This window comes from Elgaria multicarinata, chromosome 8, assembly GCF_023053635.1.
Source record: "Elgaria multicarinata webbii isolate HBS135686 ecotype San Diego chromosome 8, rElgMul1.1.pri, whole genome shotgun sequence".
In the NCBI taxonomy this organism is placed as follows: Eukaryota; Metazoa; Chordata; class Lepidosauria; order Squamata; family Anguidae; genus Elgaria; species Elgaria multicarinata.
The window spans coordinates 4,893,075-4,920,727 of record NC_086178.1 but is presented as its reverse complement, the minus strand read 5'-3'; the positions used below and the strand labels follow the sequence as shown (position 1 = coordinate 4,920,727).

General features: G+C 48.7%; 1 protein-coding gene across 1 annotated transcript; it reads right to left on the bottom strand.

Annotated features, from left to right (window-relative positions):
- Window positions 1-452: 452 nt before the first annotated feature.
- On the bottom strand, window positions 453-27,248 carry LOC134402369 (deoxyribodipyrimidine photo-lyase-like). Its single transcript, XM_063131785.1, has 10 exons — window positions 27,205-27,248; window positions 19,226-19,657; window positions 15,655-15,800; window positions 13,644-13,826; window positions 10,125-10,283; window positions 7,302-7,500; window positions 6,304-6,456; window positions 4,990-5,111; window positions 3,119-3,278; window positions 453-797 (listed from the first exon to the last, which is right to left on the bottom strand). Exons 2-10 carry the CDS (start codon window positions 19,557-19,559, stop codon window positions 643-645), a joined length of 1,611 nt encoding a protein of 536 aa, XP_062987855.1. The 5' UTR covers window positions 19,560-19,657; window positions 27,205-27,248; the 3' UTR covers window positions 453-642.
- Between the last annotated feature and the right edge of the window lie 405 nt (window positions 27,249-27,653).

Below are 27,653 nucleotides of genomic sequence, written 5' to 3'. Positions count from 1 at the left end.
CAAAGCAACAGCTGCCGCTCTAGTCCAACTGGCAGGATAGGTTTTCGGCAGCAATGGCTGATGGGATACTTGCTGGAGGACTGGATGGGGAATGAATGACTCAACTCAGCGTGGACTAATAACTCAATGCTGATCCTAATCCGCACCACAGTTGATTATTTATGTTGTATGGGGAGTACCCCCTAGGTAAACTGTCGAGTTGATTATTACCCCACCATTGACTATCGTGTTGTCTGAACGCAGCTGCCATGCTACTTAAACTCACTACTTCTGTAGTGTAGCCACAGTTGCAACAGGTAAGAGTCTCCACTGGGTGGGTTTTTCAATACCTGGGCAATTCACCACTCCAGGCACTTAAATCGGCTCAGTTGCCTCTACCTGCTCTAGATTTCGCTTCCAACAATCCTCTGTCTCAGAGATCATCAGGACTGCACCAATCAGAGAAGCACAAGTTTTTGGAGGAAGGGATTCTTTTCTACTCCAGATGGATCTAGAGGTCACCCAAGGAAAATGGCCTGTGCTCCAGCCAAGAGCAGCTATATTCTTGCTCTTCAGGAACGGAAAAGCAAATCTTGACTTGCCAGCAAAGCTAGAATGTCCTTGGTGTTTCCAGTTTCTGTCATCACCGCTGCCCTGCAGAGGCTATTGGGTGAATTTGCACGGGCTGTACTTGCGCTCGAACTGGCCAACGTCAAACTTCCGCTTGCAGCCGGCGTAGTTCATGTAGCGGATCTTGCCAAAGACAGCCCGTTCAGCCCACCCTTGGTCATGGATCCCGCAAATGGACCACATGCAGCCTAGTGGAGGCAAAAAGAGAACAAAAAAGTCTCAGCTTGTGCCTTTCTGTTTGAGGTATGCAGGCACATGCTGTTGAGCAAGGCAACAGATAGAGGCAAAGGAGAAGCACCATTATTCACAGGTTGGACCCGCACACATCACATCCAAGTCTTCCTGAAAATCCCAGGATGCAGGATTCTCAGACCCATCCCAAATTCCTCCCTTGAAATTGGAGCAATTCAGGATGTAGAGTCATAGAATAGCAGAGCTGGAAGGGGCCTACAAGGCCATCGAGTCCAACCCCCTGCTCAATGCAGGAATCCACCCTAAAGCATCCCTGACAGATGGTTGTCCAGCTGCCTCTTGAAGGCCTCTAGTGTGGGAGAGCCCACCACCTCCCTAGGTAACAGATTCCATTGTTGTACTGCTTTAACAGTCAGGAAGTTTTTCCTGGTGTCCAGCTGGAATCTGGCTTCCTTTAACTTGAGCCCGTTATTATTTATTTATTTATTTATTACATTTCTATACCGCCCAATAGCCGGAGCTCTCTGGGCGGTACACAAAAATTAAAAACATTCAAAGTATAAAACAACAGTATAAAACCATAATATAAAATACAATATAAAAGCTCAACCAGATAAAAACAGCAGCAGTGCAAAATTACAAATTTAAAACACCAAGTTAAAATTTATTTATAGACAGTTAAAATACTGGGAGAATAAAAAGGTCTTCGCCTGGCCTCTAAAAGCATATAATGTAGGTGCCAAGCGAACCTCCTTAGGGAGCTCATTCCACAGCCGGGGTCCCACAGCAGAGAAGGCCCTCCTCCTGGTAGCCACCTATTCCGTGTCCTGCACTCTGGGAGGATTGAGAAGAGATCCTGACCCTCCTCTGTGTGACAAACTTTGAAGTATTTGAAGAGTGCTCTCATGTCTCCCCTCCATCTTCTCTTCTCCAAGCTAAACATGCCCAGTTCTTTCAGTCTCTCTTCATAGGGCTTTGTTTCCAGACCCCTGATCATCCTGGTTGCCCTCCTCTGAACCCCCTCCAGCTTGTCTGCGTCCTTCTTGAATTGTGGAGCCCAGAACTGGACGCAATACTCTAGATGAGGCCTAACCAGAGCCGAAGAGAGAGGAACCAGTACCTCACGTGATTTGGAAGCGATAGGGATAACGGGAAGCCCTGCGTACAGCTTATAATAGCTGACCCATTATGGGAGGAGAAAGAACTACAACACTGCCTTGTTAGCCTTTTGGGCAAAGGTGCTCTATCATAAGGACCCTACTGGATCAGACCGAGGGTCCTTCTAGTCCATCACACAGGGGCCAATCAGCTGTCGACCACAGACCCACAAGCAGGACATGAATGCAACAGCACCCTCCCACCCATGTTCCCCAGCAACTGGTGCACAAAGGATTACTGCCTCGAATACTAGAGATAGCACACAACCATCAGGGCTAGTAGCCATTGATAGCCTTCTCCTCCAGGAATTTATCCAACCCCCTTTTAAAGCCATCCAAAATGGTGGCCATCACTAGATCTTGTGGTGGTGAATTCCATAGTTTCACTATACACTGTGTGAAGAACTACTTCCTTTTATCTGTCCTCAATCTCCCGCCATTCAGCTTCATGCGATGACCTTGTTGGGTTTTAGTATTAGGAAAGAGGGAGAAAAATCAAGCCCAAATCAGGTGAAAGTACATCTATTTCATGTGCCCTTCTTGTGCCTTAGTGTGGTTTTGCCTCTAGTCTACAGCACGAGAGACCAGCCCACAGCACAGCTTGGAAGAAGCCTGGAAGATGTACTACCTGGCTCTTTGCCTCCAGGCCTGCCTGTCCCTGTACAGGATTGACACTATCTCCTAACCACTGATGATCCATAAGCTTCATCAGGGGTCCATCAGTTCTGGATGACTAGCCAATCCTGATTTTGGGTCGCCATTGATCCCCCGCTACCCCGCTCATCCTCCCAAGTCATCTGTGTGTGTGCCAAAGAATGAAGGAGGGGTGTCTTGTGTCAAGGTGGGCCTTGGAGAAGGTTGCCTTCTCCACAGTAGCTGGCAGTACAAGATTCTTCCCTTTCTCTTCTGCAATGGAGAAAAGAGCTAGTGATTCTCATGTTGGTTGTGGAAGACCCAAAATGGAGACTGAGAACTAACCTGTCTGGTAGTCATGTGCTGTCAAAAAGTTCCTTCAATCAAGGGTGGGCAGTTTTGGACTTCAACTCCCAGCATTCCTGACCATTGACCATGCTGGCAGGGGCTTCTAGGAGCAGAAGTCTCAATATCCAGAAATCTCTGCCCAGCCTTAGAGGACCTCCCAGCTTCTCCCTGTCACTCACCCACATATCCATTGGGGTCCCTGCCGTCCAGTTCATAACGGTCGTTAAGGTAGATGGAGAATTGTAGGGCCTCTTCTGGTGAACTGGTCCACTCCAGGATCTTCTTGGCCCAATACATTCGCAGGAAGCCATGCATCTTCCCTTCGTGAACCATCTGCAGCTGAGACAAGAGAGGTTGGGAAGGGCTGGTGAGCTACCATAGCAGCACATTTCCGTGCTCAAAGGCATGGAATCATGGGAGTATCTCTCCTATGAGGGAAGGTTACAACAGCCGGGATTGTTTAGCTTGGAAAAAAGGAGGCTAAGGGGAGACATGATAGAGGGGCAGAAAATTATGCACGGTGTGGAGAACGTGGAGAGGGAGATATTTTTCTCCCACTCTCAAAATACTAGAACCCAACGGGGTCTTCCCATGAAGCTGATTGGTGGGAGATTCAGGACAGGTAAAAGGAAGGACTTCTTCACACAGCGCAGAGTTAAATTATGGAACTCACTACCACAAGATGTGGTGATGGCCACCCATTTGGATGGTTTTAAAAGGGGATTGGATAAATTCCTGGAGGAGAAGGCTATCAAGGGCTAATAGCCCTGATGGTTATGTGCTACTTCCAGTATCCAAGGCAGTAAGCCTGTGTGCACCAGTTGCTGGGGAACATGGGTGGGAGGGTGCTGTTGCACCATGTCCTGCTTTGTTGGTCCCTAGTTGACAGCTGTGTGAACAGAGTGCTGGACTAGATGGATCCTTGGTTTGATCCAGCAAGGCTCTTCTCATGTTCTACACATTATTGCATAGAGATTGGGCTTTACTTTGATAAAGACATAAGAGGCCTGCTGGATCAGACTGAGGAAGCCAGGACCACCAAGGTGGCTTCCTCTGAAATGCTACCTGTTGCACTCCCAGGACCAGCCACATAGGCAAAGCTGATTTGTTAGGCACTGGGGACGTTTTGGCACAAGTCAAACCTGTACAGGAGAGACGGGCTCCACTTGAACCAGAAACCGCTGGCGTTTGACATAAAACACGTGGCCAAGCAGCTCTTAAACTGGGGGAAAGCCAGTAGGAGCTGGGAGGCATTGGGTTCAGGTTGAAAGCCAAATGGGGACAGGGAGAGAATAAGCCATGAGCATATGGTGAAATATGATAGCCAGTCCAAAAGGCCATGGAGCAAGAGGCAGACGCCAGAGACACCTGGGGAGGGACACCATGTATAGGTGTTTCTATGCTAATAGCAGAAGCCTCTGAGCCAAAAGGGAGAGTTGGAGTGCCTCGTTTTAAAGGAGAACCTAGATATAACAGAAACCTGGTGGAATGGAGAGAACCCTAGAACAGTAGAGTTGGAAGGGGGCCTACAAGGCCATCGAGTCCAACCCCCTGCTCAATGCAGGAATCCACCCTAATGCATTCCGGACAGATGGTTGTCCAGCTGCCTCTTGAAGGCCTCTCGTGTGGGAGAGCCCACAACCTCCCTAGCGAGTTGATTCCATTGTTGTACCGCTCTAACATTCAAGAATTTTTTCCTGATGTCCAGCCAGAATCTGGCTTCCTGTCACTTGAGCCCGTTATTCTGTGTCCTGCACTCTGGGATGATGGAAAAGAGATCCTGGCCCTCCTCTGTGTGAAAACCGTTCAAATATTTGAACACAGAATCCATGAGATTTGGTCATCCCTGGATATGAAGACAAGGAAGGGTGTACTGGTGGAGGTGTTGCGCTGTATGTCGGAGAGGGCACAGCATCCAGCCGACCAGAAACCCTAAAAGGGGGAGACCCCTCCACAGAAGAGCTGGGTGTGTGGGGAAGCCCCCACCGAAGGGAGCTGGCCAACCCATGTTGATGGTGTCTCCCTCCTGCACCTTCAGAATTTAGACTACCTGCGCAGCGTTCCAGAGAGGGTCATGCGTCTTCCCTTCCTCTAGCTGCCTGAGTGAGTACAGATACGGCCTCTTGTCTTTGGCGTGGAGCTTCAGGGTCGTCTTGGCCCAGTCGTAAGCACCTTTGAAGGGCGACAGGCAATGTAAGGTGTCTGGGCGGAGCACAGCGCTGGCTCCGGCAAGGCCTGGAAAGGGAAGGGGTGAAGCCAAATCCCACCCGCACCCTCCCCTCAAACAAACCAGGAAGGAGGGGGAAGAGGTCAGCAGAGCGTCCACTCGGGAACCCAATTCGGAGTCCAACTCCCAGCGTATATGCCCAGGAGCGGATGGTTCTGAAGACGCCCAGTAGGCGAACTTTGAACTGGAAACTGTTCCTTGCGTTCTTGTTGAATAGGGAAGAGTTTCAAAGGGCAGGCTAGGACCAAATCGTCACGGTGCTGGGTGCAACAAAGCTGAATAGCCCACTCCCTAAACACCCACGCCTTGATAGGGGGCAAATTTCAGGGGGGATGGGACAGTTCTCCTTGCACAAGCCTCGTTGAAATTAACGGAAGCAATGCACCTTCCCACCTCTAGAGAGCGGGGGGCATTTGATCTGCCACTGATGTCCGTTCTGCTAGCAGGAGGACACTGTGGGCCCGTTCAGAGGACACCTTAAACCATGGCTTTAACCACAGTGAATAACACCTTTTGCTTTATTCGCCACGGTTAAAGCCCTGGTTTAAGGTGTCCTCTGAACACAGCCCAACTTTCTGGCTTAACCATGGTGGGTGGGTGGGACTTGTCTTTTGAACACAGCCCAGCTTTCTGGCTTAACCACCATGGTTAAAGCCATTATTTAAGGGGTTTTCTGAACACGGCCTGGCTTTCTGGCTTAACCGGCATGGTTAAAGCCATGGTTTAAGGTGCCTTCTGAACACGGCTTGGCTTTCTGGCTTAACCACCATGGTTAAAGCCATGGTTTAAGGTGCCTTCTGAACACGGCCTGGCTTTCTGGCTTAAAGCCATGGTTTAAGGTGTCTTCTGAACAGGGCCCGGCTTTCTGCTTAACCACCATGGTTAAAGCCATGGTTTAAGATGTCTTCTGAACACAACCTGGCTTTCTGCTTAACCACTATGGTTAAAGCCATGGTTTAAGGTGCCTTCTGAACACAGCCTGGCTTTCTGGCTTAATCACTATGGTTAAAGCAATGCTTTAAAATGTCCTCTGTTGGATATAACTTCATTTACCCTCACACACAACAACCCTGCGAGGCGAGCCCCCAGCTGCTGCCGCACAGAACAGAGGGAAGCAAAAGCAGCCGGTTCAGTTACCTTCAACTTTGTCATAGTTGGGGTTGTAATAGCAGAAGTTGTCCGCCAGCTCCCTCCGCACCACGGCCTCCTCGACGAAGCCCTCCACTGACTCTTTGTAGCGGCCCCGTTGCTTGCGCACCTCCAAGATGGCGCGCTGCACAGAAACCTGGCCTGCGGGAGGAACCACACACCACTCACCGGCACACCACCCTCAAGATCGTGGGGTTGGTGACACGGACCTCGCCAGCACCCCTCTGGGAAACCGACCGCCAAAAAAGGGCCGAATTCAGGGGTAGGCGGCCTTGTGGTTTCCAGATATTTTGGACTACAATTCCCATTAGCCCCAGCCAGCATGGTCAATGAGGCAAAGGCTGGGGCCTCCATGCCTGTGGGCACCAATGCACCCATGGACACCTCTCTTGGCGCCTGGCAGGCTCCACGCCCAGATTTTTATTTTCAACTGGGAGGTGGTCACGCTACAAAGTGCAGGGCTGGCCTCGAGCGCCATCTTCATTTGGGTTCAAAAGAGTGGACTTGTGTTTGAGGTCAGACCCCAACTCTGAGATTTTAGTCTCACCAATTTGCCTTCAGGGAAATGAGCGTTTTGGGCCCAGCCTTGCCCACCAAGGCCGCCATTTTAGGAATGGCCAAGCCCTCTCAGGACAGCCATTTTGTGAGAGCGGCCACAGCACCCTCTCAAAATTCCAAACGTGTCCAGTGACCTAAAAAGGTTGGGACCCCTGGAATGATGCGAGCTGTGGCCTGAAACATCAGGCGCGCACCAGGCTGCCTACCTCTGTCCTAAATTACCTGGGCCCAATTATCTTCCTCCTCCTGTCCCATCACAATTTCTAACTCCAGCAGAGATCTCTGGGCTTTGTATTGATGAAGACTGCCGCCACTCTTGCACCCTATGGGGCAGAATGGACACCTTACCCCACCTAGGGTAGCCCCCCAAAGGATTAAAAGCCGGGCGGTGCAGCCAACCTCCAGGAAGTGTCCCGCTGCCCACTCACCGAAGTGGAACCACGGCGAAAGGTTGCTCAGAGCTGCCCGGTTGGGGTTGTTCCTGTCGGTGCCGAAAAACTTGAGCCGCTGCTGAATGAACTGCTCCAGCATCCTCAGGCCGGCAGCCGTGCCCGGCTGGGCCCAATCCACCTCCTCCACCGTGCGGTCGACCTCCAGGCTGGCGTAGCAGGCCTCCCAGTCGATGGGCTAGAGAGTCACGGAAGGCACGGCGGTGAGCGTCCGTGGCAAGGAATGGCTTCCTGGGACAAGCACATCCTGAGGTCCGTATGAACTTTGGACGATGCCTAATACAAAGTGAGACCCTGGGTCCATCTAGCCCAAGCTTGTCGACACTGGCTGGAAGCCAGGATTGCAGGCAAGAGGTTTGAACCGCCCAGAGAGCTTCGGCTATTGGGCGGTATAAAAAAAAATGTAATAAATAAATAAATTTTTCCAGCCCTACCTGGAGATGCTGCCGAGACTCGAACCTGGGAACTTCTGCACGCAAAGCAGGCGCTCTACCACAGTGAGCTATTTATTTATTTATTTATTTATTACATTTTTATTCCGCCCAATAGCCGAAGCTCTCTGGGCGGTTCACAAAAGTTAAAACCATAATAAAACAACCAACAGGTTAAAAGCACAGATACAAAATACAGTATCAAAAGCACAACCAGGAGAAAACCACGCAGCAAAGTTGATATAAGATTAAAATACAGAGTTAAAACAGTAAAATTTAAATTTAAGTTAAAATTAAGTGTTAAAATACTGAGTGAATAAAAAGGTCTTCAGCTGGCGACGAAAGCAGTACAGTGTAGGCGCCAGGCGGACCTCTCTGGGAAGCTCGTTCCACAACCGGGGTGCCACAGCGGAGAAATTTATTTATTTATTTATTTATTACATTTTTATTCCGCCCAATAGCCGAAGCTCTCTGGGCGGTTCACAAAAGTTAAAACCATAATAAAACAACCAACAGGTTAAAAGCACAACCAGGATAAAAACCACGCAGCAAAATTGATATAAGATTAAAATACAGAGTTAGAACAGTACAATTTAAATTTAAGTTAAAATTAAGTGTTAAAATACTGAGAGAATAAGGTGTTCAGCTGGCGACGAAAGCAGTACAGTGTAGGCGCCAGGCGGACCTCTTTGGGGAGCTCGTTCCACAACCGGGGTGCCACAGCAGAGAAGGCCCTGCTCCTGGTAGCCACCTGCCTCACTTCCTTTGGCAGGGGCTCACGGAGAAGGGCCCCTGTAGATGATCTTAAGGTCCGGGTAGGTACATATGGGAGGAGGCGTTCCTTCAAATAACCTGGCCCCAAACCGTTAAGGGTTTTAAATGTCAATACCAGCACTTTGAATCGGCCCGGACTGGCAGCCAATGAAGTTGTAAAAGGACTGGCATGATGTGATCTTGCCGGCCAGTCCCTGTTAGTAAACGGCTACAGCCCTCCCCATAGCGCTGTGTGTGAGTTTCTGCTCTGCAGAAAGTGTGTGTGAGGTTTGGGGGCTCACGAGAGCTAGCTGAAACACCCAATTGCATGAACAGCAATATGACACTTCCTTCTCCTAAGAACATCAGAAGAGCCTTGTTGGATCAGACCGAGGGTCCATCTACACATTCCGTTCACACAGTGGCCAACCAGCTGTCGACCAGGAACCCACAAGCAGGACACGGGTGCAACAGCACCCCATGACCCATGTTCCCCAGCATCTGCACCTGATCAATGCAGACATTTGGAGGTTGTTGTTGTTGTTATTATTATTATATTTATTTATATCCTGCTTTTTATCCAATGCTGGGCCTCAAGGCAGCATTACAAAATTTAAAATGTATACATTTTAAAACCAATAATAATAATAATAATAATAATAATAATAATAATAATAATAATAATTTATTTCTTACCTGCCTCTCTGATTGGATCAAGGTGGGGAACACCTTTTTTTTTTACGGTTTTTAATGCTTTATGTGTGCATGTTGTGTATTTTAGAGTTTTAAATTTTGTATACTTGTTTTTATTTCAATTTTAGAATTTCTGTAAACTGCCCAGAGAGCCCTGGCTATGGGAGCGGTATATAAGTGTAATAAATAAATAAATAAATAAATAAACAACATCAAGCATAAAATACAGAAAATACTGGTTTAAAACAAAGAAATATTTTAAATATATTACAGTATCAAAATATTAAACGTTTTAAATACATGATAATTTTAAAAGCCCTTAGCATAGACGGAGGCCCAGATTATTTGCCAAAGTCCTGCTGGAACAAAAAAGTCTTTGCCTGCCTCCGAAAGCCCATCAAGGAGGGAGCCAGTCTAGCTTCCCTGGGAAGAGAGTTCCAGAGCACTGGAGCAGCCACCGAGAAGGCCCTCTCCCATGTAACAAATTCCTCAAGATAATTAGTGCATTGTGCAAAAGAAAATCTTTCGTGCAAGTCATCTGGAACTGCTGGAATTTGTCAACATAAGATGTGACAACGGCCATTGTCATATATGGCTATAAATGCAGAGGAGGAAAGGTCTAGCAATGGCTATTCCTATACTAACTAAATGGAACCTCCAGCTTCAGAGGGAGTCTACCCCTAAATACACTGCTGAGGGACAAACAGCAGCAGAGGCCTGCTGCCTTTGTGTCCTGGTGGTGGATTATCTGAAAACATCTGGTTAGCCCAGCTGCCCCCAACCTGGCGCCATCCAGATGTGCTGAACCACAACTCCCATCATTCCCAGCCTGCAGAGAAGAGAAACTCACCAGAATGACTGCAGCCGTGGGCCAAAGTCTGAGGATCACACACACACACACACACCCAAACCAAATAACAGTTACCTCTGCCTGGAACTCAGCGGGGTAAGGGTGCTTCACGACAGGTGGAAATTCGGTAAGGAATTCTGCAAGCCGGTCGTGAATCTTCCGGCGAATCGTCCTTGCCCCGTACTCCTGCTTGTCTGAGGCAACCCAGCAAGGGATCAGGTTGTGGGCATCAACCTGGAGAGGTAAAAACGAAAAGGAAGGCAATTGAAAGGCAGAAGGGGGAGCACAAGGTCGATTCTATGCACTTCTCCAAAATATCTGAGCAGCTGCAACTCTGAAGTGGCAGTGGGCCCGGGGGTTTCAAGCCACTACAAAAATCTCCTTCAATTCTTCTATTTTATTTTCCCCATTAACAAGGAGCTCTAGCACAGACGACACTCGAGGCTCTGTGGTTAGCGAAACTGTGGTTCTCTGGGGTTAGCACTAACCACAAGCCGTTCTGTCGCACACAACACCTTAAGCCACGGTCCGACTGTGGTTAGTGAGTGAGCAGGGTTTAGCAAAACGCAGCGCACAAGACGCCTTAAACTCTGCTGCTTCACCGAAGGCTGCCACCAGCAGGGTTTAAGGTGTCTTCTGAACAGGCCGGAACTTGGGTGCCCCTTGACTTAATCGGTTTGTTCCCAGATGCCTGCCCATGGTCCGACTTCTCCACACGTGTTGTCAGTCAGCTGAAAAGTTAGGACAGGAACCCCACAGAACTTGTGGTCATGTGGAAGTTCTACCTGTGACGGCCCACTGATACAGGTAAGTATCATTGTGGCAGCGATGTGGGTGCACGCCAGAACTAGTCCGAAGCCTTGCTACCAGTCTGATGGCAGCTTAAGAACATAAGAAGAGCCCTGATGCTGGATCAGACCAAGGGTCCATCTAGTCCAGCACTCTGTTCACACAGTGGCCAACCAGCCATCAACCAGGGATGAACAAGCAGGACATGGTTAGGGTGACCCTATGAAAAGGAGGACAGGGCTCCTGTATCTTTAACAGTTGCATAGAAAAGGGAATTTCAGCAGGTGTCTTTTGTATATGTGGAGAACCCGGTGAAATTCCCTCTTCATCACAACAGTTAAAGCTGCAGGTGCCCTGCCCTCTTTTAAATCTGGTCACTCTAGCATAGCTCCTGCAGCTTTAACTGTTGTGATGAAGAGGGGATTTCAGCAGGTGTCTTTTGTATATATGGAGAATCTGGTGAAATGCCCTCTTCATCACCACAGTTAAAGCTGCAGGAGCTATACTAGAGTGACCAGATTTAAAAGAGGGAAGGGCACCTGCAGCTTTAACTGGTGTGATGAAGAGGGAATTTCACCAGATTCCCCATATATACAAATGGAACCTGCTGAATTTTTCTTTTCAATACAACTGTTAAAGATACAGGAGCCCAGTCCTCTTTTCACATGGTCACCTTAGACATGGCCCAACAGCACCCTTCCACCCATGTTCCCCAGCAACTGGTTATAAGCTCACCAGTTCATCGGGACATCTGAAACCCTCTTTTCCACAGGCCTAACCCAGTCAAATTTTAAGGTATTTGACTGTTATTTTAATGTTGTATAAGTTTTATGTTTTAATCAGTTTTGTGGATTTTATGGTATTTGTATCTAATATTGTTCCCCGCCTCGATCCAGAGGGAGAGGCAGGTAAGAAATATATTAATTATTATTATTGTTCGACACATAAAACAGACAATGAAACTGACCGATAACGTATCAGTTTCTTTTTTAAAGTGGTATTGTATTTAAAATTTTTGAACTGCTGCTGGCTTCTGTTCGGTGATATATATTTTTACTTCTAAATTGCATTTTTAAGCTTTTAAATTGTATCTTATCGTCTTGTACTTTGTGATTTTAATTGTTGTGAACATCCCAGAGAGCTTCGTCTGTTGGGCAGTATAAAAATGTAATAAACAAACAAATATTATCCATATTAGTATCTCCTCCTATAAGGGAAGGTTCCATCATCTGGGATTATTTATTATTTATTTATTTATTTATTTATTACATTTTTATACCGCCCAATAGCCGAAGCTCTCTGGGCGGTTCACAAAAATTAAAACCATCATAAAACAACCAACAAGTTAAAAATACAAATACAAAATACAATATAAAAAGCACAACCAGGATAAAACCAAGCAGCAAAATTGATATAAGGTTAAAATACAGAGTTAAAACAGTATAATTTAAATTTAAGTTAAAATTAAGTGTTAAAATACTGAGTGAATAAAAAGGTCTTCAGCTGGCGACGAAAGGAATACAGTGTAGGCGCCAGGCGGACCTCTCTGGGGAGCTCATTCCACAACCGGGGTGCCACAGCGGAGAAAACCCTCCTCCTAGTAGCCACCTGCCTCACTTCCTTTGGCAGGGGCTCACGGAGAAGGACCCCTGTAGATGATCTTAAGGTCCGGGTAGGTACATATGGGAGGAGGCGTTCCTTCAAATAACCTGGCCCCAAACCGTTTAGGGCTTTAAATGTCAATACCAGCACTTTGAATCGGGCCCGGACCTGGACTGGCAGCCAACGAAGTTGTAAAAGGACTGGCGCAATGTGATCTCGCCAGCCAGTCCCTGTTATTTGTAAACTGCCCAGAGAGCGCCGGCTATTGGGTGGTATAGAAATGCAATAAATAAATAAATAAATTGGAAAAAAGGAGGCTGAGGGGAGACATGATAGAGGTGTACAAAATTATGGATGGTCTGGAGAATCTGGATAGGGAGACATTTTTCTCCCTCTCCCAAAATACTAGAACCCCAATGGGTCATCCCCTAAAGCTGATTGGTGGGAGATTCAGTACAAACAAGAGGAAGGACTTCTTCACACAGTGCATAATTAAATTATGGAACTCACTACCACACCCCCAGAGTGCAGGACACGGAATAACGGGCTCAAGTTAAAGGAAGCCAGATTCCAGCTGGACATCAGGAAAAACTTCCTGACTGTTAGAGCAGTACGACAATGGAACCAGTGACCTAGGGAGGTTGTGGGCTCTCCCACACTAGACGCCTTCAAGAGGCAGCTGGACAACCATCTGTCAGGGATGCTTTAGGGTGGATTCCTGCATTGAGCAGGGGGTTGGACTCGATGGCCTTGTAGGCCCCTTCCAACTCTCCTATTCTATGATTCAATCCGGATGGCTTTAAAAGGGGCTTGGATAAATTCCTGGAGGAGTAGAAAGCTATCCATGGCTACTAGCCCTGATGGTTGTGTGCTATCTCCAGTATTCGAGGCAGTAAGCCTGTGTGCACCAGTTGCTTGGGAACATGGGTGGGAGGGTGCTGTTGTCCCGTGTCCTGCTTTGTTGGTCCCTGGCTGATGGCTGGTTCACACTCTGTGTGAACAGAGTGCTGGACTAGATGGACCCTTGGTCTGATCCAGCATGGCACTTCTGATGTTCTTATCCAGGAATCCAGGTGACAAAATCTGCTTTACTTGAAAAAAACGGTGGTGAACTGTTTTGTCTGTTCAGACACTCACATCCTCTAGCCCTGCATGGATCACCCCCTCCAGCCCCCGGCCAGGCTCCCTCCCCACTTCCCCCACCTGGACGAAGGGCACGTCAAGGGGCAGCCTGTCCCGGACGTCTTGCACCCACTGCAGGGGCACGCGGAGGGGGGCGAAGTCCGTCACCACCCCGCCGACGCCGTGCTCCGTCACGAAGGGGGGCAGCGTGTCCTTGGCGAAGCCGATGAGCAGATGGAAGGGGACGCTGAGCTCCCTGCACTCCTAGAAAGCAAAGAATAGAAAGCGGGATTTAGCACTCTGGAGCACAGAAACACAACCGTTACAGAAACTACCTCCAGGATCTGAGGCAGTAAGCTGGGGAACGTGGGTGGAAGGGTGCTATTGCACCATGTCCTAATTGTTGGTCCCTGGCCGATGGCTGGTTGGCCACTGTGGGAACAGAGTGCTGGGCTAAATGGACCCTTGGTCTGATCCAGCATCAGGGCTCTTCGTATGTTCTTACACTGTTCCATTGTGACAGTTCCTAAAACCAGTGGAGGCCAGTGGCTCAGATGTCAGTGGGGCGGCGAATCCGTTCCGTGTTTCAGTCAGAACGCTAAAGGAGCTCTCCAATCACCACGAATAGCTCCGTTAAGAGTTCTGACTAAAACCCAGAGCGGACTCGCCACCCCACTGACACCGGAGCCACCAGTATAACGATATCAGGAATCGTTTTCTGGGAGATCTCCTGAGAGCGGGTTGGACCACTGCTAATATGATCTGTGATCTGTTAGCAGATTACAGCAAAGCGATGGCAATCAAGGTTGCAACGTTTGCTAAAGCAGCAGCTCGAAAAACCCACCAAAAGTTCCCTAAAGAAATCAGGTGTAGATTGCAGAGGGGATCACCTGCTGTAATTTTCTGTGATTATTACTACTAGGGTCCGTATCATTCTTTACCAGCCTAGAATCATAGAATCGCAGAGTTGGAAGGGGCCTACAAGGCCATCAAGTCCAACACCCTGCTCAGTGCAGGAATCCACCCTAAAGCATCCCTGACAGAGGGCTGTCCAGCTGCCTCTTGAAGGCCTCTAGTGTGGGAGAGCCCACAAGAAATGTCTGTTGCACGCAAAGGCTTGTATCCAACGTTATCCCTACTTAGAGTATATCCACTGAAAGGAATGGGACATTAGTTAGAGCCACAAAGCTCATTTTGCCCTGACACCAGGAAGAAAAGAACCGGGTGGTTTAAGCAATTAAAAAATCTGCTGCCTTCTGAAATATACTTAGAAGCTTTTCTAGAAAGAATCATAAAATCATAGAATAGCAGAGTTGGAAGGGGCCTACAAGGCCATCGAGTCCAACCCCCTGCTCAATGCAGGAATCCACCCTAAAGCATCCCTGACAGATGGCTGTCCACCTGCCTCTTGAAGGCCTCCAGTGTGGGAGAGCCCACCACCTCCCTAGGTAACTGATTCCATTGTTGTACTGCTCTAACAGTCAGGAAGTTTTTCCTGATGTCCAGCCGGAATCTGGCTTCCTTTAACTTGAGTCCGTTACTCCGTGTCCTGCACTCTGGGAGGATCGAGAAGAGATCCTGGCCCTCCTCTGTGTGGCAACCTTTTAAGTATTTGAAGAGTGCTCTCATGTCTCCTCTTTTCTCTCAGTTTGGTTCTTTTATATGAATTCTCTCCCTACGAGTTTGCAAGAATTTTGGCTGTCATAGAGACATCTTGTTTTATTGTTGTGGTTGTAATGGCCTTTGTGTGGTGTAGTGGCTAAAGTGTTGGACTGGGAGTCGGGAGAGCCGGGTTCTAGTCCCCCACTTGGCCATGGATGGAAATCCACTGGGTGACTTTGGGCCAGTCACAGACTCTCAGTCCAACCTACCTCACAGGGTTGTTGTGATGATAATAAAACCGAGAGGAGGAAGATTATGTATGCCGCTTTGGGTTACTTGGAGGAAAAAAGGCGGGATATAAATGCAATAAATAAATAAACAAACAAACAAAAGGTATCATACGATGGACTGGTCACTTGCACACACACACACACACACGCCCCAGTACTTCCTGCCCATCCCTAGGCCACGCCTTCCCTCGCACCCGTACCTCAGCCACTTCCTTGAGGCCGCGGAGCATGAAACCAAAATGGCGGATGGTGGCTTCCAGGAACTTGGGCACCAGGCAGAAGCAGACGCGGAGCGGGACCTTCTGCTTCAAGGCCAGGCGCTGGGCGTAGAGGAAGGCCCAGTTATCTGGGAAGAGAAAGCAGCAGGCAAAGTGTCAGTCTGCAAGAGGCAGCCAGTGGCTGCAAGGGGCCAGGGAGGACCACCCCAGCGCACTCCAGGATCAGGCTGCCCATCCGCAGGCCAGGAGAAATTAACGCTGGTCTTCTGGCGAGGTGCCTTCCTCCTTGCAGGCGGTAGAGCCGGGCGCCTGCAGGGCCCACACCTTCAAGAGGGGGTGCACAGCTGCCCACCAAAACTCCCTAGACTACAAACCCCCATCACCCCAGGCTGTCGTGCCCCTCACGTTGCTGGCTGGGGGATGATGGACCTTGTAGTCAAACACATCTGGAGGGCACTAGGTTGGGGAAGGCTGACCTACAGAGACCTCGCGGGGAAGGTCTCGTATTTTACACTGAGCTGTGGAGCAGACACTGTTGCAGCCACCGCAAGGCAACGGAAACCTCCCCTTGTGTAGATCCAGATCTTGGATTACTCAGAAGACACCTTAAACCATGGCTTTATCCACGGTGGTTAAGCCAGAAAGCTGGGCCGTGTTCAGAAGACACCTTAAACCATGGCTTTAACCATGGTGGTTAAGCCAGAAAGCCAGGCTGTGTTCAGAAGACACCTTAAACCATGGCTTTAACCATGGTGGTTAAGCCAGAAAGCCAGGCCGTGTTCAGAGGACACCTTAAACCATGGCTTTAACCATGCTGGTTAAGCCAGAAAGCCGGGCCGTGTTCAGAAGACACTTTAAACCATGGCTTTAACCATGCTCTTTAAGCCAGAAAGCCGGGCCGTGTTCAGAAGACACTTTAAACCACGGCTTTAACCATGGTGGTTAAGCCAGAAAGCCGGGCCGTGTTCAGAAGACACTTTAAACCATGGCTTTAACCATGCTCTTTAAGCCAGAAAGCCGGGCCGTGTTCAGAAGACACTTTAAACCATGGCTTTAACCATGCTCTTTAAGCCAGAAAGCCGGGCCGTGTTCAGAAGACACTTTAAACTAGGGGTGTGATCCGCTCCGATTAGGAGCGTAGAAGCAGTAGCGGATTGGCCTGCTCCGCCTTACCCAGAGGCGGAGTAGGAGCGGACCGCGGACCCCTAGAAGCAAGGCGAAGAGAAGCGACCATTTTTCGGAGCTCCTAGTTCAGGCGGAGCGCTCCGGTCGCCATCTTGAAAACATTTCGCCATAGGATTGCATTGCGGCAAATAATCGCGCATAACTACGTTCTTTTTGAAGCTATCGTTCTGGAAATTCTTGTGCTCAGAGAGTCGTGGATGGGGGTCATTTTGAGACCACTCTCGCCTCTCTGCGTCGTGCGGGTCGCGTGCTATATTTTTTTGAAAATCGGGTCAACCGCGCAGCTCAAACGGCGTTTTCGGCTTTTCGCCCATAGGATTGCATTGAGGGAAAGACTCGGGCATAACTGGGTTGGTTTTTAAGCTATCGTTCTGAAAATTCTTGTGCACAGAGAGTCATGGATGGGGGTCATTTTGAGACTACTCTCAACTTTCTGCGTTGTCCGGGTCGCGCGCTAGAAGTTTTTAAAAAATCGGCGGGAAAAATACCTTTTTCAAAGGGCTGAGGGGCAGAGTCAGCTCCCGGTCATGATCACATGATCCCAAAGTTAGAGGAGGGCATAGGCAAAACGGGTAACTTGGGATTCTGGGAAACTTCTCTTTCTTCATCTGAACGGGCTTTTCCCAGTGCTTTTTAACACAGTAGCCCCACCAAATGCACAAACACAACCTGAAATCATATACTAAGCCAAGAATAAGAGATAGAAACACAGCACTGCTACCCACCCTAACTTTGGGGAACAACTGAAAAGATGTGGTGCAAGGGGATGAGCTCCCCTAGGGCATCTCATCATGGACGTGCCCCCACTCTCTCCTGCACTGGAAGGCCATTAGAGCCTTCCAAAAAGAGTAAAACGGTGGAGCAATGCCTATCATGAGTCGAAGTGAGCGTTTACTTCTTAGTGGTGGAGCGATGCCTGTTATGAGTTGAAGTGAGCGTTTACCTCTCAAGCTCAGAGCTGTTGGTGGCTGTCTTGAGTTGAACTGGCAGCTGCTTCCCCCTCCCCTGGGCACGTCCCCCTATTGCTGGTAAAAGACAGATATAGCCTTTTTAAAAAAAATCTTCTTGCTGTTTATTGAGCAACACTGCTGCTTTTAATTCCACCCCTCCTTTGTTTATTTATTGATTTATTCCATTTTATATGCATTACTGGCTTATCCTTGGCTCACTTCCTTATGCCCCCAGAAATGCCAGCTGCATGCCTGCCTGCCTTCCCTCCCTCCTCCCCTGCCCACCTCGCAGGGATGTTGTGTGTGTGTGGCTTTGACTCAGGGGAGAAGTCCTTCCTGCGCTCACTTGGAGTTTTGGAAGTTCCAAATTTTGCAGGTTTAAGCCCCGCCAAAAAACAGGGGATGATGGGACTGCCTTGGATAAGCTGTCATGGTGGTGAGTTTGAGGTTTTTTTTTAACGTGCAAAATTGATGGAGCTATGGAAGGGGTGTTGGATTTTCATAAATTCCCCAAAAATCAGGGGATGATGGGACTGCCTTGAGTCTCGGCGTGCATATGTATCCCTGGATAAGCTTTCATGGTGGTGAGTTTGAGGTTTCTAACGTGCAAATTGACGGAGCTATGGAAAGGGGTGTGAATGGGGTGCCTGATTTTCAAAAATTCCCCAAAAATCAGGGGATGATGGGATTGCTTTGAAACTTGGCGTGCGTGTGTATATCCCCATGAGGTGTCATGGTGCCAAACATGAGGTTTCTAACTTGAACAGAAAAAAAGTTGTATAATTTTTTAGCTTTCAATGCAAGCCTATGGGGGGGGAAAAAACGGAGCTCCGGATCCGGATCCGGAGCTCCGAGCGGAGCGGAGCGGAAGTGGGCGGAGCGGGGGCGGGGCGGAGCGGCCCGATCCGGAAAATGGCGGATCTGCAAGTGAAGCGGAGCGAGGGGTCCGTGCACACCCCTACTTTAAACCATGGCTTTAACCATGCTGGTTAAGCCAGAAAGCCGGGCCGTGTTCAGAAGACACTTTAAACCATGGCTTTAACCATGCTCTTTAAGCCAGAAAGCCGGGCCGTGTTCAGAAGACACTTTAAACCATGGCTTTAACCATGCTCTTTAAGCCAGAAAGCCGGGCCGTGTTCAGAAGACACTTTAAACCACGGCTTTAACCATGGTGGTTAAGCCAGAAAGTCGGGCCGTGTTCAGAAGACACTTTAAACCATGGCTTTTACCATGGTGGTTAAGCCAGAAAGCCGGGCCGTGTTCAGAAGGCACCTTAAACCACGGCTTTAACCATGGTGGTTAAGCCAGAAAGCCAGGCTGTGTTCAGAAGGCACTTTAAACCATGGCTTAAAATTCAGCTGGGTAGGCCTGCCGGAAGCCCAGACGGATTGCATTCCACGCTGAGGCTCAGCGCTCACCTTGCACTCTTTGATCCCGTGACATCCAGTACAAGACGCTCCGGGGCCCTTCCTTGAGATTGCAGTCTTTCGAGACCAGGCGGACCCGCTTCTTGTTATACTTGAACTCTGCCACGGAGGGGGCCACTTTAAGGCGGCCCTGCCTCACCGCCTCTGCCAAGGACCCAGCTGCTCCGTTTCCAGCCTCCTTTTCCACCTTCTTCCTTTTAGACGCAGAGAGTGCTTCTGCCGCAGCCGCTGTCCCGGTGCTGCCTGCCGGAGCTCTGCCTTCCGCCACGTCGTTTTCAGGCTCCGTTGAGCCAGGCGGCTTCCGCTTCCGCCTCTTCTGAGACATGGCGGATGCCACACTAGGGAGGATGCACAGTCCCCACACACCCCAGGGAGAACCCAACCGGCGCTGGCAAACTTTCCAGGCAGCAGAATGGAAGCAGCCTGTAAGGAGAAGAGCAATTGTTTTATTGACACGTACTTATTCCTGTAAACTACTTTGAGAGTTCACTAGAAAGTGGTATATAAATGTAATAAATAAATAAGCTCCAATGGATCAGAACAAAGGCTCATGTAGTCTCAGACCTTCCTCCCCGCACCAAGCAGTGGCCAACCAGAAACCCACATGCAGGGCATGAAGGCAACAGCTTGCCCCATGTTTGTCCATGGGGCTGCCTTTGAAGACGGACCAGGACCTTCAGCTGGTGCAGAATGTGGCTGCCCGAGTGTTGGTGGGGAGATTTGATCATATAACGCCTATAGTGCACCAGCAAAGAACATCAGAAGAGCCGTGCTGCTGGATCAGACCAAGGGTCCATCTAGTCCAGCACTCTGTTCACACAGGGGCCAACCAGCCTTCAGCCAGGGACCAACAAAGCAGGACATGGTGCAACAGCACCCTCCCACCCATGTTCCCCAGCAACTGGTGCACACAGGCTTACTGCCTCAAATACTGGAGACAGCACACAACCATCAGGGGTAGTAGCCATGGACACTCTTCCAGTAATTTATCCAACCCCCTTTTAAAGCCATCCAGATTGGTGGCCATCACTACATCTTGTGCTAGTGAGTTCCATGACTTAACTCTGCGCTGTGTGAAGAAGTCCTTCCTTTTATTTGTCCTGAACCTCCCCCGCAATCATGGGATGACCCCGTTGGGTTCTAGTATTTTGAGAGAGGGAGAAAAATGTCTCCCTGTCCACATTCTCCACACCACCATGCACAATTCTGTACACCTCTATCATGTCTCCCCTTAGCCTCCTTTTTTCCAAGCTAAACAATCCCAGTTGTTGTTGCGCTGGTGACTGGTGTGTTTCTGAGCTCAATTTAAAGTCCTGGTTTTGACCTTTAAAGCCTTAAACGGCTTGGGACCAAATTACCCGAAGGGCCGCCTTTACCCATATCAGCCTGCCCACACATTATGGTGCTATATAAATAAATAATAATAATAATAATAATAATAATAATAATAATAATAATAATAATGCTCTTCTCACTTCCCCACCTGTGAGGGCAGTTAGACGGATGGCCACATGAGAGAGGCCTTTTCCACGGTGGCCCCACACCAACGAAAGAAGTTATTATTTATTTATTGCATTTATACCCCACCTTTTTTCCTCCGAGGAACTCCTCATTTTAGCCTCACAACAACCACCCTGTGAGGTAGGCTGGGCTGAGAGTCTGTGACTGGCCCAAAGTCACCAGGTGGCTTTCCAGGGCTGAGTGGGGACTAGAACTCAGATCTCCCGACTCAAAGTCCAACACTTTAGCCACTACACCACACTGGCAGTTGCCATCAGGGTCCACCAGGTCCCATCATTGCAGGCTTTTAAGAAGGGCCTGAAAACCTACTACTTTACCTTGGCCTTCCTCTAATTATCTTTAGTTTTATGCTGGTGTTTCCTGATTTTTAAGAATGCTTCCTGCTGTTGCTGTTTTTCTTGTGCTTTTACTATATATGTTTGCCCTGTCCTGGACGGGGTTGCACTCTCCCTAAAGGATCAGGTCCGTAGTTTGGGGGTGCTCTTGGATCCAGAACTGTCACTTGAGGCACAGGTGAACTCAGTGGCAAAGAGCACCTTTTATCAGCTTAGGCTGATATACCAACTGCGCCCTTATCTGAACAGAGATAGCCTCGCTACACTTATCCACGTTCTGATAACCCCTCATTTGGATTACTGCAATGCGTTATACGTGGGGCTGCCTTTGAAAATGGTCCGTAAACTTCAGCTGGTACAAAACAGGGCAGCACGGTTACTAACAGGGACTGGCCGACGAGACCACATCATGCCAGTCCTTTTCCAGCTTCATGGGCTGCCAGTGCAGGTCTGGGCCCGATTCAAAGTGCTGGTATTAACATTTAAAGCTCTAAACGGCTTGAGGCCAGGCTATCTGAAGGAACGCCTCCTCCCATATGTACCTGCCCGGACCCTAAGGTCATCCTCAGGGGTCCTTCTCCACAAGCCCCTGCCAAAGGAAGTGAGGCAGGTGGCTACCAGGAGGAGGGCCTTCTCTGCTGTGGCACCCCGGCTGTGGAATGAGCTCCCTAAGGAGGTTCGCTTGGCACCTACATTATATGCTTTTAGACGCCAGGTGAAGACCTTTTTATTCTCTCAGCATTTTAACAGTCTATAAATAAATTTTAACTTGGTGTTTTAAATTTGTAATTTTGCATTGCTGCTGTTTTTATCTGTTTGAGCTTTTATATTGTATTTTATCGTATGGTTTTATACTGTTGTTTTATACTTTGAATGTTTTTAATTTTTGTGAACTGCCCAGAGAGCTCCGGCTATTGGGCGGTATAGAAATGTAATTAATAAACAAAATAAATAAATATTTAATACTGCATCGGCTTTTATGAGGTGTTTTACTTTTGTACACCACCGTGAGTGGGCTCTTGCCCTGAAGGGCAGCCAAGAAATATTTTAAATAAATAAGTAACAGTTTGCCTTTGGACATGGGAAGTCCCATTCCGCAAGCATAGCTACAGTGGTGGCCAAAATTGTGGACGCTTTTTGAAATTTTCATGTTTTGCAACTTTGCATGCTTATAGAAAACGTTCTGTTTCACGAAATTCAAATGTTTATATATCATTTGAAAGACCTGATTCACATAACACAACAACCCTGCTTCTTTTCCTGGGTGTCCAATCAACTCTTTTGTTTGGTGCCATTGCTGTATTTATGATGTTATTTATGATATTTGAGAAATACTTCAAATATTCACACCATCTCCAATTGCGCTTCAGTTACAGAACAGACAGCAAAACTGACTTTCCCCCACTTGAAACAGGATGTATCGCAGCTACTGCTGTGTGATTGGTCCCCAGAACAAGGGCTGTGATTGGCCAGTAGAGTTTGTAATTCCAATCCACTTCTTCACTCAGTCACACCTGTTTATTTTATTTATTTATTTATTACACTTATATACCGCTCCCATAGCCAGGGCTCTCTGGGCAGTTTACAGAAATTCTAAAATTAAGATAAAAATGAGTATACAAAATTTAAAATTCTAAAACACAGAACATACACACATAAAGCATTAAAAACTGTTAAAAAACTAAACATGTGGGTGATTAAGATGTGCCGCCATATGCCTGGGCAAAGAGGAAAGTCTTAACCTGGCGCCGGAAAGATAGCAGCCTCGTCAGACAGATCGTTCCATAGTCTGGGTGCCACCACCAAAAAGGCCCTGTCCCTCGTTGCCGCACTCCGAGCCTCTCTCGGAGCAGGCACCCGGAGGAGGACCTTAGATGTTGAATGTAGTGACCAGGTATATTCACGTCGGGAGAGGCGTTCCGTCAGGTATTGTGGTCCCAAGCCGTGTAAGGCTTTATAGGTCAAAACCAGCACCTTGAATTAGGCTCGGAAACATACAGGCAGCCAGTGCAAGCGGACCAGAGCAGGTGTTATATGGTCGAACCTTCTGGTTCCCGAAATCAATCTGGCTGCTGCATTTTGCACGAGCTGCAGCTTTAGTCTTATTTTTTTAGACTAAAGTAAGCATAACTTTTTTTGTACTGCAGGTATTTGCATTCTGTTTTTTGTATTGAATTCAGCATGATATTCTCTTTCAATTGATACATAAACATTTGAATTTCATGAAACAGAACATTTTCTATTAGCATGCAAATTTGCAAAACATGAAAATTTCGAAGTGTCCACAATTTTGGCCACTGGTGCGCTTGCCCCTTCTCATAAACTTAGGATCAAAGGGAAGATGTTACTTTAAGCTCACAACTGACTGTCTGTTTTGCTTTTTTCAACAAGGATTGCTATAAGTAAACATTTGCTAATTATTAAACAACTGATCAAAATCTTTTGCTGCCTACCTTTTAACTGATTAAATCAGGAACGCTGAAATAAATTCCATAGAGGGTTTACTGTGAGAGAAAGGCACTCTGCACATGCCCTGAGGCACTTCCTGCTTTGCTATTACGTCACATGCTCCGGGGCTGATTCCTAGCATTCAAAACAAGTCCAGGGGGGTTGACAATTAAGCCATGACCTACAGCTAGGCATTAAAAGTCTGAGTCATGCCCACCTGCCTGGCGTACTTTTTGTGGTGGGGAGGAGGGAGACCTGAGGAGCGGAGCGGATAAAAGCTTCTTACGCAAGAGAGAAGAGGGAACACCCTGCTGAAAGCAGGATACTGGGGCATAATCCAGAAGGGAGCTGGTGGGACATGAACAGCACGCATACCGCTGAGGGCCTATTTTACTGCTCCTTTACTGTAGTTGGAAGCGTTTTAACATTGTGTTTTAATGTTGTGAACCGCTGATTCTATTATATTCAGCGGTACATAAATGGTACAAATACATATCATTTTAAGCATGCAAAGATTGGCTGCCTCTATGTTTCCGAACCCAATTCAAGGTGCTGGTTTTGACCTATAAAGCCCTACACGGCTTGGGACCACAATACTTGATGGAACGCCTCTCCCAACATGAACCTACCCGTACACTGTGATCAACATCTAAGGTCCTCCTCCGTGTGCCTACTCTGAGGGAAGCTCTCAGGATGGCAGCAAGGGAGAGGGTATCTGTGGCCGGGGGGAACCCACCGGTAGCACATAAGTGCATAGAATCATAGAATAGTAGAGTTGGAAGGGGCCTACAAGGCCATCGAGTCCAACTCCCTGCTCAATGCAGGAATCCACCCTAAAGCATCACTGATAGATGGTTGTCCAGCTACATCTTGAAGGCCTCTAGTGTGGGAGAGCCCACAACCTCCTTAAGTAACTGATTCCATTATTGTACTGCTCTAACAGTCAGGAAGTTTTTCCTGATGTCCAGCCGGACTCTGGCTTCCTGTCACTTGAGCCCATTCTTCCATGTCCTGCACTGTGGGAGGATCAAGAAGAGATCCTGGCTCTCCTCTGTGTGACAACCTTTCAAGTATTTGAAGAGTGCTCTCATGTCTCCCCCCCAATTATGAAACGATCTCTAACTTGGCACTAACATTATCTTTTTGGCGCCAGGTCAAGACTTTTCTCTTCTCCCAGGCAGTTAACAACATATGCTGAGTTTTTAACTGACCCTAAAATAGTTGTTTTAAATGGATATTGTGTTTTTATGCTTTTGATCATTTTAAATTTTTATATTTGCTTTTAATGTTCACTGTTTTTAACCTTTGTAAACCGCCCCGAGAGCTTCGGCTATGGGGCGGTCTATAAATGTAATAAAATAAAAATAAATAAAGAGTTTAAAATGATGGGGGTGGGGGCAGGACTCTAGTTAAAAGGATCTTAGGTACCTGGTTTGGAAAACATTTTTGCCCCACGTTTGGGCTGCTGCTCCCAGTCATTATTGGACCAGATAGACTCATGATCTGAATCAGCGTTTGGCAGCTTCTAGAGAGCTGGGAGCAGCACAGGAACATTAGAAGCAGCTGTATACTGAATCAGAGCTTCGGTCCACCTAGCCCAGTATGGTCAACACTGACAGGCAGCAACGGTTCTTCAAGGTTTCAGGCAGGAATTTGTCCAGGGGCTTGTCTATATGCTCTATATACCCCGTCGTGGCTGTGCAGTTGCGCCCCATTGTTTAAATGACGCAGCCGCCAACTAGCAGCCCCCTTGGGCTTTCCCCGTGAAATGGCGCTTTTTCAAAGCGCTGTTTTACCGCGACTTTTTAAATTGCACCGATGTCACCACGTTGTTTCTTCATCTGTCAGTGGCGGCTTTGGTTCGGGTCAAGAAAGTGGGTGCAGGAATGCAGGGAACGGCTGAATAAGCCTCTGAATGGCTGCCATGACAATGTAAAAGCCGGGGAACAAAAGTAAGGGCAGTTAAGACATATGATGCTACGATGACCCTATGGAAAGGAGGACTGGGCTCCTGAATCTTTAACAGTTGTATGGAAAAGAGAATTTCAGCAGGGGTCATTTGTATGCAAGCAAACACCTGGTGAAATTCCCTCCTTATCACAACAACTAAAGCTGCAGGAGCCCTGCCCTCTTTTGTATCTCATCACTCTTGTATAACTCCTGCAGACCTCACTGTGGTGAGGAAGGGGGAACTTCACCAGGTGCCGCATGACACCTGCTGAATGAAATCCCCCTTTCTAAGCAACAGTTAAAGATACAGGAGCCCTAGTCCTCCTTTCCATAGGGCCACCCTATATAAATCAAATGAACTGTAGCAGCGCAAATACGCTGCTACGGACTTGCAGAGTTGTGCAGAGTTGCCATAAAGGAAAAAAAGTTTGCATGGTTTCCCATTCCCACCATCTGACGACAGCGCTGCAATTTTTCCCAGGCTGGAGAGCCCATGTTCACTCCTGCCCATGGAACTCTTCTGATGCCGCTTTGTAGCAGCGACGCTGCGTGGTTTTGGGGGGAAGCAGGAGGCAAAAGCTGCATTGTATAGACACAGCCCAGCCCTACCTGGAGGTGCCTGGGATTGAACCTGGGACCTTCTGGATGCAAACCGTGGGTTTCTACCATCAACGTATGCCCCCTTCCTCAGAATCCAACCACCAAGAGTTATACTAGAGTTGATTCTGAAGCGGCTTTCCCCAACTTGCTCCCCTCCAGGTGTTTTGGATTACAGTTCCCATCAGCCCCAATGTCTCCAATGGGAACGTGGGAGTTGATGTCCAAAACATCTGGAGGGCACCAGGTTGGGAAAGGCCATTCTGAAGTGTAGCTCAGCCTTCCCTCCAGAGTGCAATGCCCATCATTCCCAGCCAACGGGGCCAATGCTGGCTAGGAATGATGGGAGTTGCAGTCCAACACATCCGGAGGGCCCCAGGTTGGGTGAGGCTGGGCAACGCCTGTGCTGTGCAGAGACACGTTCTGCAAGGCGGGGGGGATTCCTCTGCTTCTGTGGGGTTTAGGAAGGAATGACAAGGGAAGGCAGGAGGAGAAAAGGAGGCAGGAGAGGAAGAAAATAAAGCTGGATGCTGGTTTCTTCCAGCCTTCCTAGCCTTGAAGAAAGACTATATTAACAGCTCCTTTTTACTTCTCTGTTGCAAGGCAAACCCATTTCCCTTCCATAGAATCACAGAATAGCAGAGTTGGAAGGGGCCTACAAGGCCATCAAGTCCAACCCCCTGCTCAATGCAGGAATCCACCCTAAAGCATCCCGGACAGATGGTTGTCCAGCTGCCTCTTGAAGGCTTCTAGTGTGGGAGAGCCCACAACCTCCCAAGGGCATTGGTTCCATTGCCATACTGCTCTAACAGCCAGGAAGTTTTTTCCTGATGTCCCGCTGGAACATCTCTGTCTCCTTCTTTCTAATAATCCCTTCATGCTTCTTTTCCTTGCTTTCTTTCTTTGTTCCCAACCACCCCCTTCCATCCCACTTCTTTCTTTCTTTCCCTTCCGAGGAGGCGCCCCCTCCCCTTCCTGATCTCCTCCACTTGCACGGCAGCCCTGCCAGGTAGGCCAGGGCGGCTCCCTCCCACCGTGCATCCGGAGGAGTCGGGGGCGGGCGCTCCGGGGCAGAGACCAGCCTGGGGCGGGCGTGGAGGAGGCTGCAAAGACACTCACCGGGCGCCAGAGCTCCCCGGGTGGGCTTCCGCCGCTCGCTCGCTCGCTCGCTCGCCAGGCCCGGCTTACACAACGCGGGGGCGGCCCCTGGGCGGGGAAAGGGGCGGGCGTGGCGCGGAGGAGCCTTCCCCGCCCAGAAGGGGAGCGAGCTCTGCCCACCCAGCTCAGATCCGGCCGAGCGGCTGCCCCGCGCGCTCCGTCCGCACCAGGCGGCTTTTATGAATGGGAATCGGCGGATCGAACGTTGCAACATTGCCCGCTCTGACGTCACTTGCTTTGGCGTGGCGGGTGTGTGTGTGTGTGTGTGGGGACACGTGCTGGGAGGGGCGGAGTTCCGTTGCCATCCCGCCAATGCAACGGAACTAATTCGCATCCAGCGGGTGCAGGTAGAACCCCAGGACTTGCTCCAGGCTGGTAGGCCAAGAGCAGCCACCCCCGAACCCAGGGCC

What these genes read in the sequence shown, in the direction of transcription:
- LOC134402369 (XM_063131785.1), bottom strand. Translation starts at nt 19,559, where the DNA reads ATGTCTCAGAAGAGGCGGAAGCGGAAGCCGCCTGGCTCAACGGAGCCT. An exon ending in CTCTCTGGAACGCTGCGCAG is followed by an intron (nt 3,279 to 4,989) that starts GTAGTCTAAATT and finishes CTCTTGTCTCAG; the next exon opens with CTGCAGATGGTTCACGAAGG. An exon ending in GGACCCCAATGGATATGTGG is followed by an intron (nt 798 to 3,118) that starts GTGAGTGACAGG and finishes TGCCTCCACTAG; the next exon opens with GCTGCATGTGGTCCATTTGC.